The 22,660-nt window shown below is 37.3% G+C and overlaps 1 protein-coding gene and 1 long non-coding RNA gene across 3 annotated transcripts; both read left to right on the top strand.

The window, feature by feature from the left end:
* The first annotated feature begins 537 nt into the window (after positions 1-537).
* ETAA1 (ETAA1 activator of ATR kinase) lies at positions 538-10,798 on the top strand. 2 transcript variants are annotated; one of them, XM_043986327.1, is made up of 6 exons: positions 538-904; positions 2,027-2,164; positions 2,433-2,509; positions 5,469-5,581; positions 5,875-7,973; positions 10,119-10,798. In XM_043986327.1, exons 1-6 carry the CDS (start codon positions 694-696, stop codon positions 10,235-10,237), a joined length of 2,757 nt encoding a protein of 918 aa, XP_043842262.1. In that variant the 5' UTR covers positions 538-693; the 3' UTR covers positions 10,238-10,798. The 2 variants fall into 2 exon arrangements, with proteins under 2 accessions (XP_043842262.1, XP_043842263.1); XM_043986328.1 differs by lacking the exon at positions 538-904 and adding an exon at positions 1,329-1,925.
* Positions 10,799-14,781: 3,983 nt separating this feature from the next.
* LOC122742669 lies at positions 14,782-22,210 on the top strand. Its single transcript, XR_006354945.1, has 3 exons — positions 14,782-14,891; positions 20,315-20,362; positions 20,449-22,210. It is a non-coding gene; the product is annotated as an uncharacterized LOC122742669 (long non-coding RNA).
* The last annotated feature ends 450 nt before the right edge of the window (positions 22,211-22,660 follow it).

Below are 22,660 nucleotides of genomic sequence, written 5' to 3'. Positions count from 1 at the left end.
TTGGTATGCTCTTTGCCCACTGACTGCTTGTAGCAGAAGCAATGTGAGTGTGAAATAGCAGACAAAGTTGGGCTCAAGGAGACCCAGACTCAAAATCTGGCTGTGTACCCCTAGTGTGTAAAATTCTCGTTTTATAAAAGAGAGATAAAAATGAGAGTAACCTCCACCTCACATAACTTTAGTAGTAATCGTTTGTATGCTGGGTGTGTGTGAGGGGGCTATGATAATACGTGCTTTGCAAACTTTAAAGGTCTTTATAAATATCAGTTATTATTGTTGTGTTGGACTGAATAGTTCGCCACGCGAGGCCCTTGGGATTGGAGGAGACCAAGGCACACTCCATTCTGAGGTACCAGGCAAAGATGCATGGGAGAGGGATAGGGTTAGAGACGACAAGCCTCTTTTCCTTTTCGGGAAACCAGCTCTCTCCCTCCCCCAGCAGCTCCCGGGGCTGCGTGCGTAGGGCCGCACAACTCTGACGTAAAACACTCGTCCCACCCCTCCGCGAGCAGCGGCCAATCATCAGCTTCCCTTTAAGCCATCGGACCGGTCAAGATGGCGAAGGTGCTCGCGAAGGCCCCTGCTTGGTGCTAGTGCCGGTGTTCTCCCCCGCCCCCACCTCCCGGGAAAGATGTGAAGGGAGAAGAAAAGAGAAAGTGCACGGCGGGAGGGGGAGGCCCCGGCCGAGGGACCATGCTGAGTCGGCGGAGGAAGCTCAGGGAATCTCCCGGCCCCAAAGGAACGCCGGCCCTGCCGCCTCCGCCGACGCCACCGACCCCCTTGGCCGGGGACGAGGAGAGGTCGCTCGGTGGCTCCGGGCGGCGGCTGCGGAGCCGGCGGCGGGCTCTGAGAGAAGTGGCCCAGGCTTCGGAGACCTGCGCTCCTGTCAGTAAAAGTACCGAGGGTGAGGCCTTGGGAGGCCCAGCCGCCGGGAGGCAGGCCGCACGCGCGCCTCGAGGACGCGCGCGGGAGGGGGGCGGGGGCTGCTCCGCTGGTTCACTCTGGAAACATTTCTACCCCCGCCCCAGCTTCACCCCGGGACGTGCTGGAGCCGCCGCGCGACAGCGCTGCGGCGACGCCGTCCCCTCGGGCGAACGCCCGGCCTGGGCCCCGCGGCTTCCGCTCGGTTTGTTGGGGGAGGGAAGGAAGCCTCTCTGGCCCGCCGGGTGCCCGAACCTGCTCACCCTAGACTGTGGTTTGAGGAACATGAGGTGGGTGGGTCCTAGGAAGGGAGGGCCACATGACCCGCCCAGCCCACCCTCCCCGGTGCCGAGGAGGCCCGAAGTGCGCGTTGGGAAGACGCCTGCAGTGGTACCCCCTAGAAACAAACCAGGGACTGAACATTGTCACTCTCACTAGAAAGTGGTTCTTATTTTTTTAAATAAGAGGATACGACCGATATTCCAGTTAAATGTTTTCTGTAAACCTTTGAGAGAGAGTATACGTTTTAATCCTATAAGGGAGGGATTTTTTTTTTAACTAATTGTAATAATTAAGTTTTGTCTAACGGATTTAGTGATTCAGATCTCCACCCCCCCCCAAAGCACCCAACAAATTCGACATTAGGTCACAAATAACAAAGATAGGGCAAAATTCATATAATTTATATACAGCCTTTGATTGAAGAATGTCTTATTCTTTAATGGAGATTGTACCTTTTCGATTATTGAGATAATAGAGTATTCTGAAATCTTTTTGAACTGAAATCTTCTAAATTGGTCCCAATTCCCCAACATTCCTTTGATAATAAGTAAGGAAGGGACTGAGTTTTACACTTAAATAGACATATATATTTGATCTGTAGCTGGCCAGGGATGCAGAAATTTTAAATATGCTCAGCGTATGTGCATTGCAATACAAAACATTACAAACTTCATGATTATAATGATCCTATTTTGGAAGGAAATTGTCCACATATATGCAAAGTAAGTGAATCAAATCCATTTAGTTGTTGTAATATCACTTATATGAAGTAACCCTTTAAATGCGGTCATGTTTATTTTAATTATATTTTATGTTTATACAGAAATGTGCTTATATAAAACTCCAAAGAGATTGTTGCAATCCAATTTTCGATCACCTGTCTTCAGTTCCCCTTGTAATGATACTGATGGACAGCAAGAAATATTTTGGGATCCAAATTCTCCAACAACCTGTCAACTAGGTAACTTGTAACTGGAAATCTTTTATATAGAACTGATTTTTAAGAATGTTTGATAATTGGTCTCGAATGATTATTATTTGATAATATCAGAAACTTGTACAGAGCAAATATTTTTATGACAATATTGCTCCTATTCATCCAAAGCATAATATGACATGGAGTAGTCATGAACTTAGAGCATACAATTTAAATTCCCTTTTCAAGGAGTCTTAGTATTAACAACTTAAATGTTCTTTTATAACTTATAGAAATGCTTTATTATTTTTAGATGAAAGAAGAAATAAACAGCATGACAGGAGATGTAGTGTTGCAATTTCAGATATTGTTAACCGTATTGCTCCTCAGGTAAATAAAATTTAATAGTTTTATAGTTTATTACTAAAGTACTTGCTAACTCAATATCTCTGGTCAAGTCACTTAACCTCTGGGGGCCTCACTTCCCCTCATCTGTAAAATAGGTATCATTCTCACATTGTCTCCCTCAAGAGATAGTTGTGAAGAAGGGCCTTCGGAAACAATGAAACACTGTATACAGTTGAGTTATTAAGTAGGAAAAGGTTTCCCAAGATTATTTTGTCCTTCATACAAATACAAATTTCCTTACCTCTCTACTTTTCTTTTTCTCTGTACTTTTCATTAAAATAATGGAAGAAAAGATTAACACTTAATGGATTAACATTTGGTAGATCTGTGTTCTCAGCCCTACTTGTAGGGGATTGTTTTAAAAAGAATTCTTGTTTAGCTGCTGGTTAGAGTGAATGACCTTTGTGGTCCCAACTCTGAAATTCTATGATTGGCATATGTTAGTTTACATAAACATTGTCAAAATCCCTCTGATTTTTAAAAACTGATTGTCATGTTTTTTAGGTTATTGATAGGACAGGAGAAATTAAATCTAAAAGTCATCTTGAAGTATTTGCCTCTACCAAATCCATACCATCTATCTACTCAAAAAATGTCATTCTTAATACTGATTCTTGAAGAGCTTGGTAGTGTGTTAGGACCTTCTACCAAATGAAAAAATTGTTTTTCTTCTTCCTGTAGTTCCTGTTACTTTATGAACAAAGTTAAAATTAAGTGCTAAATATTTGTAATGTCAGGAATCAATTAAATCACTTATGCCATATTACCACCTTCCCTGTATGTTAACAAAAATATCTTCATTAATTGTGTATGTTTCACATGAAACAAAGAAGCACAATAAAATGTTTTTGGACTGGAGAGCCTAAACACTGATAGATACCTGAGTAAAGTACTGGTTGCCATACCAAAATGGACCTAAAATTATAATTCACCTAAAGAAGTGGCAGCAGCATAGATTTATCCTTTTAAATTTTAATTTATGTTACTGTTTTAATTTTTTGATTAGTTTTTTATGAGTTTTAAATTTATGAACTTAAATACCAAAAAAGAACATTTTCATGTATTCATTTTAAAAATTCATAGTTCTATACATTACTTTCAAAACCATCCGTTTGTCCTTCTGAAGTTCTTCTGGTCTCTTCTGTGCATTTAAAAAAATATTTCAGTGGCCTTTTGACAACAGCACTATTGCCCTTTTCTCCCTCTGTTAAAAACTCAGAAAAAGAAACAAACTGGTAACAAATAATCATGATCAAGTAAAACTAATATACACAATGGTCATGTCTCTTTACTTTGTCATCACCTCTCTGTTAGGTGGGCTGTGCTTTATCATATTTCCTCTGGTGACATGGTTAGCCATTACCTTGATAAATTTCTTGAGTCTTTTACAGTTATTTTTCTTTATCTTACAGTTATCCTTGTATAAATTGTTTTTCCCTTTAAGATTCTTCTCAGCTTTTCAAATGAAATTATTCATGATTGTAATTTCAGAATTGACAGTCTACACCATATTAGCCAATTAGCAGTGGCTAGTTATTGGCAAGACCATCTCCCCGACTTTTCAGAATTGATATGGTTATACTACCCTCTTAGAAACATAGCTAGCTATAGGCAAATTTTGAGGTAAATTAAAAACTTTCCACCTATTCTACTTGGACCTATCCTAATACCCTCTTTATCCTCTTTGATCCTTCTTAATAAAATAAAATAAGGTGAAAACTTGTTCTTAAAAAGAACTTTAGCAGTTAACACATCTGAAATGGTTGAGAGACTATCAGCCAGTGTTCAGGAAGTATTTTCAGGAAAGTAACCCTTTAATATGTTCCTTAAAACATTTGTAAGGTAAATTGTTTGTCCCACTTTCTTTCCCTCTCCAGTTGGTACATATACCAGTAAATTCCACACATCATAATTGACAGGTACCCCATACCTACACATATGAAATGCAGTACCTAAGAACTTATACTATTGGTTGAAAGGTTAGAGACTTATGACAAATAACTTTCAAAAATGCTGCTTTTTGCTTTTAATGACCTAGGCTATTCTTTGTACTTTTTGGGAGTTGTAATCTACAGTTAAATTATAGTCTACTATTGCATCAGATAAAAAATAATGGCAGCCAGCTCCCCAGTCCTAGGCATCTAGGTTGCACAATGAGAGTGCTGAACTTGGAGATAGGAAGACCTGAATTCAAATCCCACCCCAGGTATTAGCAGTGTGACTTTGAGCAAGTCACTTCATTTCCTGAGTCTCAATTTTTCAACTACAAGATAATAAGATGATATCATTTGCCTTATAAGTTGTTTTGAAAATAAGAAGTCATTTAAAGTGCTTTACAGACCTCAGAGCATTACATAAATGCTAGCTGTTACGTGATTTTCTAGGTCCTTTATCAGAAATTTTGCATTAACATTAGTTGATAAAAATATTCATATTTTGTATTTATTGTTCCTTTTTAAGCAGATTTTATTATTAGGGTTATGAAATACTTCGATAAAATGAAACACCGAATATTTTTGTTAGCAAAACTGAGATTAGAGTCACATTTCTTGACTCAGTCCTTATGAATAGATCCCTCCAGTCTGTCTAAGGAAGGGTCAGTTGGCCTATAATGGAAACAAAGCAGATCAGAGCTCCTAGAGCATGGGATTATTCCTTTTAGTATCTTTTGTAGTGCCAGCTTGGTTAAAATAAGGAAACAGAGAGAAAGGGAGAAAGACTTAAGTTACAACAAATAAACTTACATTATGTTCAAGTGATTTAACAAAATAATCTATATATAATTTTTTTCCTTTTGAACATTACTTATCACCATTTCTTGTTTCATATTTTTAGGAAATTCATTGGCTTTTTTCTATATATAGAAAATCAAATATTTGTAATTCATACTGTTAGAACATTAAATACAATCATTGTAAGCATTTGGAATCTAATTTTCAAGGGTGAAAAACCAACAACAGACTCCCTTCTGAACATGTGGATTGGTGAAGGTGCTATTCCATGTACTCCTGGTATAACAAAAATAAAATCAAGAACAAGAACTAGCTATATAAAGTAAGTTCTACTTTGTTTTGTTTTTCTAAGCTGATGGGAACTGGATAATTATTGAAAATAGTGTTTTAGGCATTGATATATTACAAGTTTAATATTTTCCCTTAGTTTTCTATTTTTAAATTTCATTTTAAGATATTGGGGTATTTAAACAATACTAAAATATTTAACTTCACAGTAATTTTTAAAACCTAATATGTTTTTATTCAGACTAGTTTTATATTTTATGATTTAAACTAGTTCCTAAGTTTCTAAATTCTTAATCATCTAAATTTTTCTTTATGATTATTTTGCAGGTTTAAGGCACAAAGTAGTGAAGAAGAACTTATAAAATTGGCTAAACAGTTTGATAAAAACATGGTGGAGCTAGATGTAAAGCAGGAACAAGACAGTGAGACTTGTGATTTTGTCCAGACAATTACAGAAGCAGAGACTTTAAATAATTATAAAGACGATGCACAGATACAGGCACTGCAGTCAGTCTCTGATGAAGTTCCTGAAGCAAATATTGCTGTGACAGTAAAAGGGAACCCCAGTATCTCTAAGGAAGAACATTATAAAAATAATACTCAGACTAATTTTGACCCAAATGCTGAAGCAGCCCTTACTGCTCTTTTTGATGGTTCCACTCAGAAATGTAGTGGGCAGTTAAGCCAGGGTCTGTCAAATACCTCTTTTAGTACCAGTCATAATATCCATGACAAAGATAATACTTTGAAAGAGGAGAAAGACAATTCTGCTGAAACTGTGGTCACTGAGAAAGACGTGAGTAAAATTTCATGCCAACAAAATCTGACCCCCTTAGTGGCTAAGTCTGCATCAGACTCCCTTGTAATGGCAAAGTCAAGTGTAATTTCCCCTGTTGCAAAATCAGAGATTTGCAGTAAGCCTGGCAAGGTAGATGCTAGCATTGATTTTGATGATGATGATGACTGGGAACACATGTTAACTGATGACTCTTTTGTTATGCAAATTTCTCAAGCCCCTGAACTTTTAACTACATCTGATAATTGTCAGTCCGATGTTCAGAAAGATGTTTGCATGCCTGCTGCCAGTAAAATCGATAAAGAAATAAATAGAGATTTGACTATTGGTAAAAGTCTTTCAAAAAATTTACAAGATCTTCCTTCAGAGACAAATAACAAGAATTTCCCTGATCCTTCCAAAGCTCTGTTTCCTCCAAAGCCAAATAATGAGTCCATTCAATTGGTACCTACTGAGAATGAAAAGAAAAGTGATAGAAATTTCAGTAAGACAAGTTTTCCCACCAAAATTCCTGGTTATCCTGAGCTTTCGGTTGCATCTAATATCCAAAAGACAAAGGAGATTATTTACCCTAAATTTGGATCAAATATGAACGTTTCTACAAAGGAGTCTACTTTGGTCACAGGGCATACCAGTCATCCATTACAAACTGGGGGAGGTGGCAAAAATCCACCTAATTGTTATCAGGCATTTAATATGCCTGCTAAAACAAATCCTAATAACTGTACCAGAAGATCTGATGAAACCAGTTTTTGTAACTTAAATCAGGACGCACCAAAGCAGAGTTCTTTATTTGATGACTGGAATGATCCTAAGCTTGCTAGTGAAGTTATTGAAGCATGTCATGAATTAGAGAAGTCTTGGGATGCAGATGATGATGATGATGATGATGATTTGCTTTACCAAGCATGTGACCACGTAGAAAAGCTGACCCAGCAACAAGACTTGAAAAAAGACAGCCAAGGGTCTGAAGATAAGCAAAAGATAAATTCTAATTCCTATTTGGAGATGGAAACTAATTCAGTTATATCTGGAAAAGGATACCAGTTGCAATATAAACATCTGAACATGGACGATATTCCTGCACATAGAGCATCATTGAGAGAAGTTAAACAAACAGACAAGTTAACATGTAAAGAGGGTACAAATTATGGAAGTTCTGCAAATTCTACAGGGACTCAAAATCTGAGTAAAGAGTACAAGTACCCAAATTATCAGAACAATAATCAACATGTTTCTTGGAATAATTCTAATGTTCCAGCGGGACCGAACAGGTCTTCAGTTCTTCCAGGAAATTTAAGTTCAGGCCGTACATGTACCGATATTCCTTCTTCAAGAAATTTATGCCGTCAGACTCTTTCTCATAGCATAGTAACAACCCAGACTCCTTGCCATGTTAAAACATCAATTCCAACATCCTTTGATTACTCTTTCACAAAGATTAAAAATCCTCAGACTCTTCCTCATTTAAATCACAGTAGTATACCATCAGGAAGCATATCTGATACCAAAATTTTACAGCATTCAGAGAAAAGCAAAACTCAGTTTGTCAATTCCTTATCTGGGGGGACTGTGCCACAGCAACTTTTGAAGAGACAGTTTTCAGAACCCTGTAAGCAACTTACAAAAGGTATGTACAAAAAAATTATTTTAAGAACTTGTCTTAGGTTAGGCTATAACTGTCACACTTATGCAGGAAATAGAGGTGAAGAATGAGATTTTTAGCTATAGTATTTCAGTCATCTAGTTAATTCTATGTGGCAGAAGGTGGCATGTTTTCTACAAAGACAAATTCTATCAGGAAATTTTCTCCTTAAGAGTTTCATTCAAATCCCACCCCTAGCTGTTTGACCCTAGAGAAGTCAATTAACCTCTTTGTGCCTCTGTAAACTCCCTGAGATTTACCTACTTAGGACTTGGTACCATGGGAAAAACACTAGATTTGAAGTCAGAGGGCCTATATTTGTGTCTTGGTCTACCAATTTTTACCCATGTTGTCCTAGCACAATCTCTCCAGGCCGCAGTTTCCTCTTGCAAAACTTCTTTAAAATAAATGCTTATTTGAAATTACTCTTGCATTGGAGATCGAGGACAGTAAACTTTGAGATAATGTACTTTCTTGATGTATATTATAGGAACTTAAAAGGAAGGACTGAGCTGAGATGGGATGGAAATACTAAAAAATTATTTGTCTTGTATTTATTGGAAGTTAGTTCTAAAACCAAATGTTAATAGCTTGTTGAATTGTCATTTTTTATTAACCAACCATCCCTGTTAATCCTACAAATATGGATGATTAAAAACTAACTAGAACTTTTTTTTAAATTCTAAGTTTCTCTCAGTATTCTTTTTGGTGATTGTTACCTGGCATTGAGTCATTTTTTTAATTATGAAGACCATAATCTTTTAAGGGGAAAAAGGTTTAAAGGAAATAGTCGTAACGGGTATGGCCTGGTCCTAGTTGTCAAGGATATTTACCTACCAAAGACTGGTCCAATTTGTACTAAAGTCAGTGGAATTCTGACCTAGTTACCCAGATGTCAGTATAAATTAAATTATTTTCTTGTTGATATTATTAGGGGTTTCTCTTTATTGCTCTGTAAAGCTAACATGAAATAGATAGCTTTATTCAGCAGTTACAGTGTTGTGCATATTCACAGAACATATTGAGAATGATAGTCTGTAATCAAAAAGGAATGTTCAAACCAGAAATATTTCTGCCAGTATTTTAAGCTGTCCAGGATCTTACTCAAAATGAAATGCAACTCACTTTATTATGTTATTGTGGTAAACTTTCAGCATTAAATATTTGGCATCAAGGTCTTTGACACTTTACATGGTTGGATTGAATGTTAATTAATGGGGTTTTTCTCCTCATCTGCTTTATTTGGAAAGAAGACTTGGGGCAGTTTTTGACATGGCTATCTGAAGTCATATACCTAAAGTGTGGTGTAATATATAGGAACACATTTACTTTTAATATAGTTAAAAACATTGTTTTAAGTTTTGCTTTAGATCCTTAGATTTTTTAAATTATACTTTCTGACATTAATTTTAAGATGCTGTTATGTATATTATATGCTTTAAATACCATTGTCATTCCTGTTGAGGGTTGTCTCCAGAAATAATGAAGAGAGACAGAATATTATCTTGTATGCTTGTACAATACTGTAAAGCCTTGTCCACTTCTACAGTGTTACAAAGATGTGATGTAAAGATAAAAGGTATTGAAAAAGCGAATTTTGGGGGGCAGCTAGGTGGCTCAGTGGATAAAGCACCAGCCCTGGATTCAGGAGTACCTGAGTTCAAATTCAGCCTCAGCCACTTGACGCTTACCAGCTGTGTGACCCTGGGCAAGTCACTTAATCCTCATTGCCCTGCAAAACAAAAAAACAAAACAAAAGTGAATTTTTGAAATTTTTAAAATAGATAATAGTGCAAGTATAGTTATCAAGATAACTAATCTTAAAAATCCAGTTTACATTTTTAATATCGTAGAACACAGAAACTAGATGCAATTGGTCACAATTAGTGGGTAGTCAAATGCTATTTGAATCTAGTGAACATTCCCATATTAGATGATTACCCATAGCAATACAAAAACTGCTCGTTAGTTTTCTTTTTCCTATAGCAGTCAACCTATTATATATTTTATATATTATATACCTCTGTTAAGTAAACCTATGTGGTATACCTGAGTACAGAATAGTAATATTTGAAAGGGCTCTTTCCCAGTTCATTTTAAAAAACTAAAATTAGTTTTTTTAATTTGCAGAGGAAGAAGAAAAAAATAGAAAGTATTCCCCAGAAGAGATTCAGAGAAAGAGACAAGAAGCTCTGGTTCGAAGAATGTCTAAGGCACGTTCATCATTTGTGAATGCAGCACATACTTAATTTAATTTTCTGAATGAAAAAGTCAGTTTGACAGAGAAGACATGTTAAAGACTTTACATCTATCCTCGATAGCAAATATTGTTTTTCTGGTTTCTCTATGAGAAATTTGATACTGACTTATATAGCATAGACTTCTATTTTATTATTTATTGTTTACAATTGTAAACGAACATTTCCTCCCAAATATGTCCATATGGTAGTTAACAAAAGTTTTGCAAGGTCTAAAAAGGTTGCAAGATTGAATGTGTTCGTGTACATCTTAATTATGTACTGTAAGTTTATGAGCAGAATTGTTAACAATTTTAAAACTGTGATTGTGGAAAATCATCTCTGAGAGGTGAAACTTTTAAGTTTCATGAAACAGGTTAGCTTTTTTCCTATTATAGAACTCGGGTCTAAGCAATATGATAAAGGTCTGGTTTTCTGATTTTTTTTTTGTTCAGTATCTGATTTGCTTATAAGTTCTTGAATTTTTATATAACTAGTATTGGGAGTGATAGAAATAAAGGATTTAATCCCATTGTAACTAATTAATAAATATTTTCCATTTCAAATTTGAAATATGTTTGAGTTTCAACGTTGTTCCATTTTTGAATTTTTTCTATTTCTTTAAGAAATTGACCAGTTCAGTAATCCAGCTTAAGAATCTGTTATTTTTTTTAAATGTTGGATATAAAAGTATTCTACCCATCAGTCTACATATTTTGAACAGGGTAGAATACAGGGGAACTGTCATGTTTTGTCACAGGCTAACCTGATCTCTAAAGCAAGCATTCTTAACCCTTTTGGGGGTTTTTGTTCCCTTTGGCAATTTGAATACTATGGACCTCTTCGCAGAATAGCTTTTTTTTAAATGCCTACAATAAAATACATAGGATTACAAAGAAATCCAATTATGTTGAAATAGTTATCAAAAAATTTTTTAGAAAGTTCACAGGCCCCAGGTTAAGAACTTCTGTTGTAGAGTTCTAGAGTCCATAGATCTTGAAGAGACAATATAGTGTCCCAGGGCTTGATGCAACCAGTAGAGTGCCATTCTCAGACAGGAGTATCAGAATAATTTCTTTTTTTTTTTTAGTGAGGCAATTGGGGTTAAGTGACTTGCCCAGGGTCACACAGCTAGTAAGTGTCAAGTGTCTGAGGCCGGATTTGAACTCAGGTACTCCTGAATCCAGGGCCGGTGCTTTAACCACTGCGCCATCTAGCTGCCCCAGAATAATTTCTAATAAAGGCCTTCTTTATCTGGGGTTTTATTGTGCCAGTAGAAACTCGATCAACAGATGCAGCATACAGCACCTTCCCTGGATGCTCTAGTCTTAAGGGTAATCTAGAGCCCTAACAGGTTAAGTGATTTGCATGCTACATTCTGTGTCAGAGGCAGGGCTTAACTGAGGTTTTCCTAGCCTCTAGCTCTCTACTCATTAGGCTACACAAATATGTTATACAATGTATTCCTGCGGTTGCATCAGAATCTCCCATTATATGTATGAATGATTCTTAGTTTGAGGAGGACTTTTTAAAGCCTATGTTTATTTGCTGAGTAACTTATAAAAAAATGAACTTGTCCCCACATTTTTACTATGCATTTCAGTATCCATTGTATGAAATGAAGAACATCATGTTCCTAAGCCTGATTCTTCATATAAAATGAGAAATAATGCTCCCCTTCCCCCCCCCCACTAAGTTTGTGAGAAAAGTAAACTTTAAAAGTGATTATGATAATAGGATATGGGACCAGGCCCACTTTTGCAGATTGCAATCTATAGCAAATTATCAGCCAAACTACTGAAACTACATCTATTACAGCTAATTTACTGATTTATAGATGCTATGGATCACCTGATACCTTTCTCTTTTGGTTACTTTTTTTCTTAAACATATCTGAAACTTAATGAGCCAGAAATCAGACCAAGTAGCAAAAGGGGAAAAAAAAGAGTTGATTAGTAGTCATGTATTGCCTTCCAATTGCTCAGGAAGAATAGAGATAGCTTTAGTTGGGAAATTCCTATTACTTAGTGGTGTTTACCAATAAGCCCAATTTAGAGAACTGTTTGTCTGGAATATAATATAATGACAATTGCATCCTTTTGTAAAAAATGACAACTTGTTTTAATTAAAGTGTTATTTATTAGCATATCTATTTTTTCTCTCTCTTTAACAAAATAGAAAAACATAAAATACCAAATTCTATGTAATAAATATGCAATTTCCTCATGTTCATCCTGCCAGAGGTATATAAAGGTTATAATAATTCCTTATCATGGGAATGGCAAGAGTATATTGAAAGGGGCCATTTGGAATAGGTGGTATGAAATAAATATGGTAAATTTGTTTGTTGATAAATTAATAGAATGCAAAGTCCCCATTGGTAAGGATTTTTTCCTCTGGCTCCTGTACAGTGCTGTCAATGTTGCCTTAGAGACAAAGTGAAGAGCATCAATATTTATAGCTGCCCACTTTGGTAGATACTCAGAGATCTCTATCACAAAAGTTGTAAACCCCCCCATCCCCCCCCCCCAGCAGTAAAGTAATTTTACTTATATACCTAAACACCTCCTGAGGAAGAGTAGTACTTAACATCTATTATATTCAAATATGCCACTTTTCTGTTACACCTAATCATGTGCCAGAAAATGTGAAAGTATATGTTAGATGATTATGACATCCCCAGAAGCAATTGTTGTATACCAAGGTAAAGAATGGTCCCAGTGCTTCACTGGAGGAGAAAGCAGATATCTTCTATGTCATCACATTCTACCCCAAAAATGAAAAGAGAGGAGAGGGAAACAGTGATCTCTGCCCCTACCCTTTGGGTAAGTTTAATCATCAACTTATCTAGAATAAAAAGATGATATAAAAGATGGGGGGGGGGGGGAAGCTAGGTGGCAAAGTGGATTCAGGAGGACCTGAGTTCCAATTTGACCTCAGACACTTGACATGTACTAGCTGTATGACCCTGGGCAAGTCACTTAACCCTCATTGCCCCACAAAGAAAAAGATGGCAGGGGCTGGGGTGAGCAGTTATATCCAGTTAACTACTTAATCATATGCCTGTCTAGATTGACTAGTTTGAAAAGATTTAAGTAGGCTGAACTTTTTTTATTTATTTAAAGTTTTAAGTTCCAAATTCTATCCCTCTTTCTCACCCTCCCCTCCCTACTCCCTGAGACAGTAACCAATCAGATATAGGTTACACATGTGCAATTATGTAAAATATTACCATATTAGTCCTTTTATATAATAAAACTCAAATAAAAGAAAATAAAGTGAAAAATAATATACTTTAGTCTATGTTCAATCAATATCTATTCTTTGGAGGTGGATGGTATGCTTCATCATTAGTCCTTTAGGATTGTCTTGGATCCTTGTCTTGCTGAGGATAGTTAAGTCATTCACAGTTCTTCATCAAACAATATTGCTGTCACTATGCACAGTGTTCTTCTGGTTCTGCTCATTTTACTATACATCAGTTAATATAAGTCCAGGCCTTTCTGAAATCATCCTGCTTGTCATTTCTTATAGCACAATAATATTCCACTACCATCATATACCACAGTTTGTTTAGCCATTCCCCAACTGATGGACATTTATTTGATTTCCAATTCTTAGCCACCACAGAAGGAGTTGCTATAAATATTTTTGTACAAATAAGTCTTTTTACTCTTTGGGGGGATATGAACCCTTATATCTTTGGGATATAAACCCAGCAGTGGTATTGCTGTATCAATAGGTATGCACAATTTTTTTTTTTTTTTTTGGTGAGGCAATTGGGGTTAAGTGATTTGCCCAGGGTTACACAGCTAGTAAGTGTTAAGTGTCTGAGGCTGGATTTGAACTCAGGTCCTCCTCCTGACTCCAGGGCTGGTGCTGTATCCACTATGCCGCCTAGATGCCTGGGTATGCACAATTTTATAGCCCTTTGGGCATAGTTCCAAATTGCTTTCCAGAATGGTTAGATCAGTTTACAACTCCACTAGCAGTGGATTAGTGTCCCAATTTTCCCACATCCCTTTACTTTTTTGTTATTTTTTCAACTGATTAGTGTGAGGTGGTACCTCAGTTGTTTTAATTTGCATTTTTTTTATCAGTAGTGATTTAGAGCATTTTTTCATAAGATTGGATTGGTTTGATTTCTTGGTCTGAAAACTGCCTATTCATATCCTTTGACCATTTATCATTTGGGGAAATGTATTTTTATAAATTTGACTCAGTTCTCTATTTGTGAAACAAGGCCTTTATCAGTGATACTTGTTGGCAGAAATTCCCAGGTTTCTGCTTTCCTTATAATTTTGGTTACATTGGTTTTGTTCATAACAAAAGCTTTTTAGTTTTATTTAATTAAAATTATCTGTTTTACATTTTGTAGTGCTCTCTATATCTTCTTTAGTCCTAAATTCTTCCCTTGTACATAAATCTGACAGATAAACTATTCCATGCTCTTAATTTGCTTATGGTATCACCTTTTACCACATACCTATTTTACATACACCCCTGGTCCTTTAATAATTCTTTTTAAAACTTGTTTATCTTTCTCTTGCTAGATGGGAGAGGTTGGGTTGGGTGAAGGCCCTCTTAAGAATGTTAATCTCTCCACCAGAAAGTCTTTTTAGGAAGAATAGAAGTAACTCTGATTTATCCTTATCTTCAGTCAAAGGTAAGCTAACCCTACAGTATGCTGTTATTATGTCTAGCCTTGAAACATTCAGGGATATAGAATTTCAAGGATAACAGCTTTATTTCTGGGGATCATGTGCCATTGTCCCTGAGAATTACAGTGGTTTAGTGGGGTCTCCTGTTCCTACCTGCTGGAAAGATTAAAAAGACAATCAGTGGAGGAAATCTGATTTAAAATGTAGAAAGTAGTTAATCCAATCAAGAGTGAGATATTGGTATTGGTGGTGTGAAAAAAGAATGGGTTTGGGAGAAGATAATATTAGGATTGATTGGATTGACTTTGCTGATTAACTCACTTAAAGTTAACTTGATTGAAACCACACCTACCTGAGAGCCTGGCCCTCAGGGGGTGTGTTCTCTGAACTTGGGCACATTCTGCTTATGCACTGCCCTCTAGACCAGTGAACCAATGGATTTGGGTGATACTAGCCAATTAGCTTGAAGCAGTGTGTAAGGACTGCCTAGCATTGGGACCTGCAGGAAGCTTCTGGTCACACAGGGAGAGAAACTTCCTTTTTTGGCCTAAGATTTGTAGGTAAAGGCGCCTTTTTCTCTCTTCTTCTCTAGATCCTAACAAGGCTTTCCTAACTTTCAGGGCAATGGGCTCTATCTTTACTAATATCTAATATGCTTTAATAAATGCTTAATGCCCCAAAACTGGTGCTAAAGCTTCTAATTTATAAGTAGCAATATAGCAGTTAATTTTCCCCAAACTTGGGACAAAAATAAGGTGACCACATATAATTTTACTCGCCACAGTGGTATACTGGAAAGAGTATTGACTGACAGGCAACAAGCATTTATTACAAAATGCTTCAGATATAAATGGAAGTTTGTACCCTCAGGGCTTACATTTTGATGGAAGAAGACAACAAAAAAGGAAGGAGGGATAGAGAAGAACAGTTGGTAGGGTAATGAAGTATGGCTGGCTTGGTCCTATCCCCAAAATGGATGCCTCTGGAGGGAAATCAGCATCAAGAAAATGAAGAGATATTCTAGAATGACAAAGCAACTGAGTAATAGCAGCCAATCCCAGGAAGTTGGGGAGTTTGGGAATGAAGGAAGCGTGACCATCCTGGGTAAATCTCCAAAATGGAGACTCCCAGAAGGAATTCACAATGGGAAGAGGGGGCCTGGCCTGCATGGTGGAGAGATGTTCCACAGCAAGAAAATCCCTAGTGCTAAGAGGTGTTCTAGGAGGAGAAGGCAACTGAGTCATGGGAGCAAAGTCAGGAGAGTCAGAAGCACAAATTGGAGTGGAGGTATTGGACTTCTCTGAATTTGAATCCTAGTTGTTGTCCTTATTCACCATGTGACTTTTTGGTGTAGTGTGTTGACCAAGAGAAAAAAGAAAAACCAAAAACTGCATTTTATAAATAGGCACTATGCTTGCCCTTTGTCAAAGACACTTGGGTAAATTACTTCTGCTTCCAAATTATCTATCTCAATGAAACTGCTCTTTGGCTTAAAAACAAAGCAATACAAACAGGTCTGTGTCTCTGACTTACTTTAATTCAACACATCAAGGATATATTCTCTATAGCCAGCTGATCCTTAAGACAAAGCGTGGTAGTTCTTGCCTTCAGCCTCATATATAAATTTCAATTCTCCCAAATAGGCATACTTCCAAGCCTGTGTAGTCACATATAGCGATTAAGACATCTGTGGGGAAAAGACAATTTACTTGACATTTTCATTCAATCTTTGTGTTTTTACACTTTAGGGGCCAAACTTTGGGGTGCCATCTTTTACTTCTCACTTTAAGATCCATGCTTCAAGGACTTTGTCCACCATAATTGCTTAGGGTCCCTCTTTTGAGATACTATCTTCATCAGTCCCTCCAATTAAAGATTATAGTATTCCTTGTTCTTTCCCCATCTGTAAAGCATGTTGGAACTCTAACCTCTTCTTCAGATCTCCATCAAAGGTGGGGAGGAGGGGGAAGGGGATCTTTTCCTCTTCCCTTCCATTAGACAAGCATATGGCAATGAATGCATATGTTAACCTTGGTGAGCCTGAGACTGGATCTCAAATTCATAGCTTCCTCTTCCACTTCTTTCCTTTCCCAAGTATCAGTAAATGAATAGTGGTCCTGAGATGTATGTTTCTAGCCTTGGTGTTAACCTCATGATTTAAGAAAATGAGGGGAAAAAAAGAGCTTCAGGGTTTGGATGCTGATTGCTCAACAAGGAGAGATCACAACTTCTTAGAGTAGATGACCACAGACCAGAGGAGCAATGCATACCCGATTTGCCAAAATCTATGCCTTTAATGAGTTGAAGAAGGGTATGAAATACCTGTTTAGAAGTTCCACAGTGGGGGCAACTGGGTGCAACAGTAGATAGAGCACCAGTGTGACCAATATACATGTGATGACCTGTGAAAGAACAGGGGTGGAGGGATTGGGAGAACACTGGAACCCTCTACAGCTCTCCTAGCTAGTCACCATCCTATATCTCTCTTCCCCTTTGCAGCTAAACTTGAAAAAGCTATCTACACACCAGGTGCTTTCACTTTCTCTCCTCTTAGTCTCCTTTAAAACCCCTGCATATAACTTCCTACCTAATCATTCAACCAAAACAACTCTCTCCAAAGTTACTTTGGACTTCTTAGTCTCTGCAGATATTGACCTTTTATCAGTTCTCTTCCTTCTTCACCTCTACAGCCCTGACATTGTAAATCACCCTATCTTCCTGGATATACTCTAGTTACTATATGTTTATGCACCTGCCCTCCTGATTCTCTTCCCACCTGCCTCCTTGGTTTCCTTTGTTGGATTTCTATTCAGGAAATGTCTACTCCCTGTGGGTGTCCCCAAGGATATGTCCTAAGCCCTCTTCTCTAAACTATCTTACTTGGTGATCTCATCTACCATGTTATCTTCTCTATGCAGATGATTCCCCATTATAAATGCCTGTCCCAAATTCATTGCCATGAAAAGAAAATTGAATAAAAAAGAAAAAAAATGTCAAATAGAGGATAGATGATAGATAGATAGATAGATAGATAGATAGATAGATAGATAGATAGATAGATAGATAGATAGATAGATAGATAGATAGATAGATACCTGTCCCTACTATCTTTCCCAAGCTCCAGTTTCACATCACTAACTGCCTTTCGGACATCTCAAATTAGATGTTTCGTTTGCATCTCCAACTCAAAATATCTAAAGCAGAACTGATTATCTTTCCCTCCAAACCCTACCCTCTACCTAATGGTTGTATTACACCCCAGGGCACCATCATTTTCCCAGTCACTCAGGCTCTTAATCCCAGTGTCACCCTTGACCCCTTACTCACACTCACCCCACCTATCCAACCTCTTGTCAAGTTTTGTTATTTCTACCTTCACAATATCTCTCATATACTCACTCCTCTTTCTGCCCTCTGACACTGCCACCACTGCCTCTCACCTGGAGTATTTCAGTAGGCTTCTGGTTGTCCTTTGTGCCTCAGGTCTCTCCATATTCCAATCTATCCTCCACTCAGCTTCCAGGGATTTTCCTAAAGTGCAGATGTCACCGTATCATGCTTTTAACTCAGTAAACTCCAGTGTTTCCCCCAGGTTCAAATATAAAATCCCCTTTGGCATTTAAAGCTCTTTGTGCCTTGGCCCCTTCCTACCTTTGTAAGCTTCTTACACCTTACTCCCATCCATTTCCTCTATAGTCTACATTCCCTGGACTATTCACTATTTCTCACATTTGATACTCCATCTCCTAACTTGGTAACCTCTGCAGGCTGTTCCCTTTCCCTCCATTCCTAGAATGCTCTCCCTCCTACAGAGGCTTGTCCTTATTTCTTTCCCCTCCCACCCCACAAACATACACACACACACACACACACACACACACACACACACACACACACACACACACACACACTGCTAGTTCCTTCCCCCTGAGATGACTTTACATTTACTATATGTGTTTGTGTGTGTGGGTTCCAGTAATGTGCAGTTATTTGCATGATACCACCCTCATTAGAATTAGTGGAGAGGGGCATCCTTGAAGGAAAACACTATGTTTTTGTCTTTATTTCCTAGTTTGGCACAGTGACTCATACATATATGTCTGTTGACTAACTCAATGGACTAGTTTACTTGGTACAGCTAGAAATTCCTTTGATGTCATTCTTCAAAATCTCTTTCACCACACTCTTTGATGAAGAAATAGTTCTCCTTGCCAAGGCCAACCCCTGTATGTTTCCATTTGATTCCGTTTTTCCTAATCTTCTCCAGCTGATTGCCCCTGCTATCACACACACTCTCTTTTCAATCTCTCCCATCTATTGTTTCCTTTCCTGTTGTTTATAAATCCGTATGTCCCCCTCATCCTTCTGAAAATGCTGCTTGATCCTACTGTTATTGCTCTTTTGTCCTATATTTCTCCTTCCCTTCTCTGCTAAATTCTCTTCCAGCTGAAAGTTATTGTTTTCTGAGTATTAATTAGCCTGTTGTGCCTCAAAACTGAAATTTTAAAAGAAATTTTCAACCACACTTTTGCTCTTCATTGCAACTGATCCTGTTCATTATGGACTTAAATAATCCTTTGGAAACTTGATTTTCCCAGGTTACTACCCATCATAATGTCTAATAGTCATTGACATGTGCTCTTTAAGCTCTACAATTTTATTTGTTTCCTTGGAATAATAACCATTCTTAAAAACCATAGAATTGAGACAGCTAGGTGGTGCAGTGGATAAAGCACCGGCCCTGGATTCAGGAGGACTTGAGTTCAAATCCGGCCTCAAACACTTGACACTTACTAGCTGTGTGACTCTGGGCAGGGCACTTAACCCTCATTTCCCCACAAACAACAACAACAAAAACAAAGAATTAAAAACAAAACAAAAGAGCAATAAAACTTATGTTTATGCCAGGAAATCTGGTGCTTAACTGGCAGAAAACTAACTAATCTAGCTTTATTAGATCAAGGTCAGACTTACAGATCATGCTAGGAACATTAAGAACTTAAGAGAGGGGGTGGCTAGGTGGCCCAGTGGATAAAGCACCGGCCCTGGAATCAGGAGTTCCTGAGTTCAAATCCAGCATCAAACACTTGACACTTACTTGCTGTATGACCCTGGGCAAGTCACTTAACCCCCATTGCCCTGCAAAAAAAAAAAAAAAGAACTTAAGAGAGATGCAGAAAATATTTCATCATTATATAGATCACTGATGTTTCTTTGCCCTACTACAGAAGCAAAGGTACATACAATTCACAAGGAGGCAACAATAAAAGTTGAGGTTCAAAAATAAAGTAAGGAAATTAGTTTTAAAGACACAAAGTTTATTTTGATAGGAAACTAATAAAACCAAATCCTAAGTAACAACAACATTGAGTACCCATATGATATTAATTATTTGACCATTTATTTGTTGTGTTTTTTTTTCTAATAGCCATTTTTAATGCCTAGTGAAGGGAAATGGAGCAGCTACAACATAAATGTAAGGTACTGGTTTTATATTTGGGGTGTAAAAATAAAAGACGAAAGCAATAAATGTACTGATTTATTCTCATCTTTATCTTTCAGGTGTCTCTGTATGTTACAGGCAACTTCATTTCTTTAACCCCCCCCATTTTACAGATGGGAAAATGGATCGCAAACAGCTGTGTGTATGTGTGTGTGTGCACGTGTGTGTGCACACGCTCTCATGTATGAGTGTTTTGGGAGTGGGGAATGAATTAGTGCCTTGATCTTTTGGGCAGAAAGATCCTCTCTAATTCCAAGACATAATAATTGCTGTCATTTATTATGCATGGTAAAATGACATTCAGAGTGGAGGACAATGGCAAAGCCTGGATTAGCATCCCATTTTACAGGCTCTCCAGCCTCCTAGCTAGTCTTTGTGAAGGTATTCTACCCCAGAGGAGTTCATTCATATAATCCAACAACCTTGCAATCCTGCTATAAATTTAATCACAATGACATTTTCCTCAATGGTTTAATAGTGTTCCTTAGAATACAACTGGCATAGCCAGGCTAGTCAATTACATGACTCAGTTGATTTTGCTCTGGTAATTCTACTTTGCCAATTTCTGGCAGTAATTCTAAGGACGGGAGCACATTGTGGCAATCCCTTTCAACTTTTTTGATTGTTTCTGATGGAGGTGTGAATACTTATAAGAGTGGCAGTTGGTTTTTCCATAAGCCAGATTTTTTCATCAGTTATTAGATATTTTAAAATATATTCTGTAGCCAGAATGTCCATGTATCATACTGAATTTTTCAGTCTTTAATTTTGGTTTTGTTAGTTATAGCTTAAAGGTAAGAAACAAAGTTTTAATGCATTTAAGTCTCTTTCTGGCACTAAATTGCTACATAACCTTGAGCAAGTCACAGTATTTTTCCACCTCAAATTTTTATTGTTGTTATTCAGCACAATAGGAATCATTGAATTTATCATCCTTGTATTTATAGAATGAGGGTCAAGTAGTATAGTATTGAATTATTCAGCTTATATTTTTGCAAAATGCTTGAATCTTCAATTGGTGCATAGGATTTATTTAACCTATTTCTTGAAATATGGGACAGATGACAATGATAATTTGGGAAAATAAGTCATAATTAACTGACATAAGTGTCTATACTTTAACTTTGAAAGTGTTTTTACAGGAATAAGAATAGAGTCTTTCATAGTGCTTCCTTGTAAATTCCTAGAAAGGGCTGAATTGATGAGAAAGTTTGTATGTGGGCATTTATTTTTATTTACTTTTTATTTTTCACTGTATATCTCTTAGACAAATAAGCTACATTCCTTGAGTTATAATTGCTTCAAGCAATATTTTTTCTGGTTTCTCTGCCCAATTCTAGTTTGTCATTTTGTTTAACAAAGTTTATTGATTCTACCTAAATCTTTACAAAAGTGGGTAATAACATTCTGAACAAATATTGCCAAATCAGAATGCTACTTTCAGAATGATCTAAAACATTTCACGTTGTACAAGAATCAAATTAGAGAATAAAACTTTCACCCATGGAAAGGCAGGTTTTAATTTCTAAAATAGATGGAAGACCTAACTTCTACTCCTGACCTTTGTCACTACCTGTACATATGACCTTGGACAAATAACTTAAAAACTCCAAGCCTCAGTTTCTTATCTGTGAAATGAAATTTGCAGACCAAATTATATCTATAGTTCTGTTTAGCTTTCTAATTCAATCGTTCTGAATCTGAAAAGGATCCAATATTTGAAACATTAAGTTCTTTTAAAAACTGTAATTACTATTAAGCCTTTTGTTTTGACATCACCTTCATTTCTGAACTTAACTCCCCTTCCTCCCCCCAACCTAGTTAGACATTCCTTATAACAAAAAAGAAAAATGAAAGAAAAAAAGAAAGAAAAGTGGAAAGGAAGTAAAGAAGGGGGGAAGGAAGGAAGGAAGGAAGGAAGGAAGGAAGGAAGGAAGGAAGGAAGGAAGGAAGGAAGGAAGGAAGGAAGGAAGGAAGGAAGGAAGGAAGGAAGGAAGGAAGGAAGGAAGGAAGGAAGGAAGGAAGGAAGGGAGAAAGGGAGGATGTTCAGCAAAGCTAATCAATATAGAAGTTGAATCTAAAAGTAGATACCAGTGGTCTCCAAAGTAGGGCCTGACCCCTGTGACCTGATCCCAAGGGGTGAGTGATCAACCAATCAGAATGTGGGAAGATGGGTCACATCCTACTCTCCTCATAATAGCCAGTTGTGGCGCTTGTCTCCAACACCATAATACCTACCCTTATTCCCTGATACTTCCTTACTCTTCTTCC

The sequence above is a fragment of the Dromiciops gliroides genome, chromosome 2 (assembly GCF_019393635.1).
Source record: "Dromiciops gliroides isolate mDroGli1 chromosome 2, mDroGli1.pri, whole genome shotgun sequence".
NCBI classification, from domain to species: Eukaryota; Metazoa; Chordata; class Mammalia; order Microbiotheria; family Microbiotheriidae; genus Dromiciops; species Dromiciops gliroides.
Note: the sequence above shows the minus strand (reverse complement) of the source record. Positions and strands in the feature narration are given on the sequence as shown.

Coding starts and splice junctions, on each gene's coding strand:
- ETAA1 (XM_043986327.1), top strand. CDS start 694: ATGCTGAGTCGGCGGAGGAAGCTCAGGGAATCTCCCGGCCCCAAAGGA. Junction 2,510..5,468: donor TTAACCGTATTGCTCCTCAG/GTAAATAAAATT, acceptor CTAATTTTCAAG/GGTGAAAAACCAACAACAGA. Junction 7,974..10,118: donor CTGTAAGCAACTTACAAAAG/GTATGTACAAAA, acceptor TTTAATTTGCAG/AGGAAGAAGAAAAAAATAGA.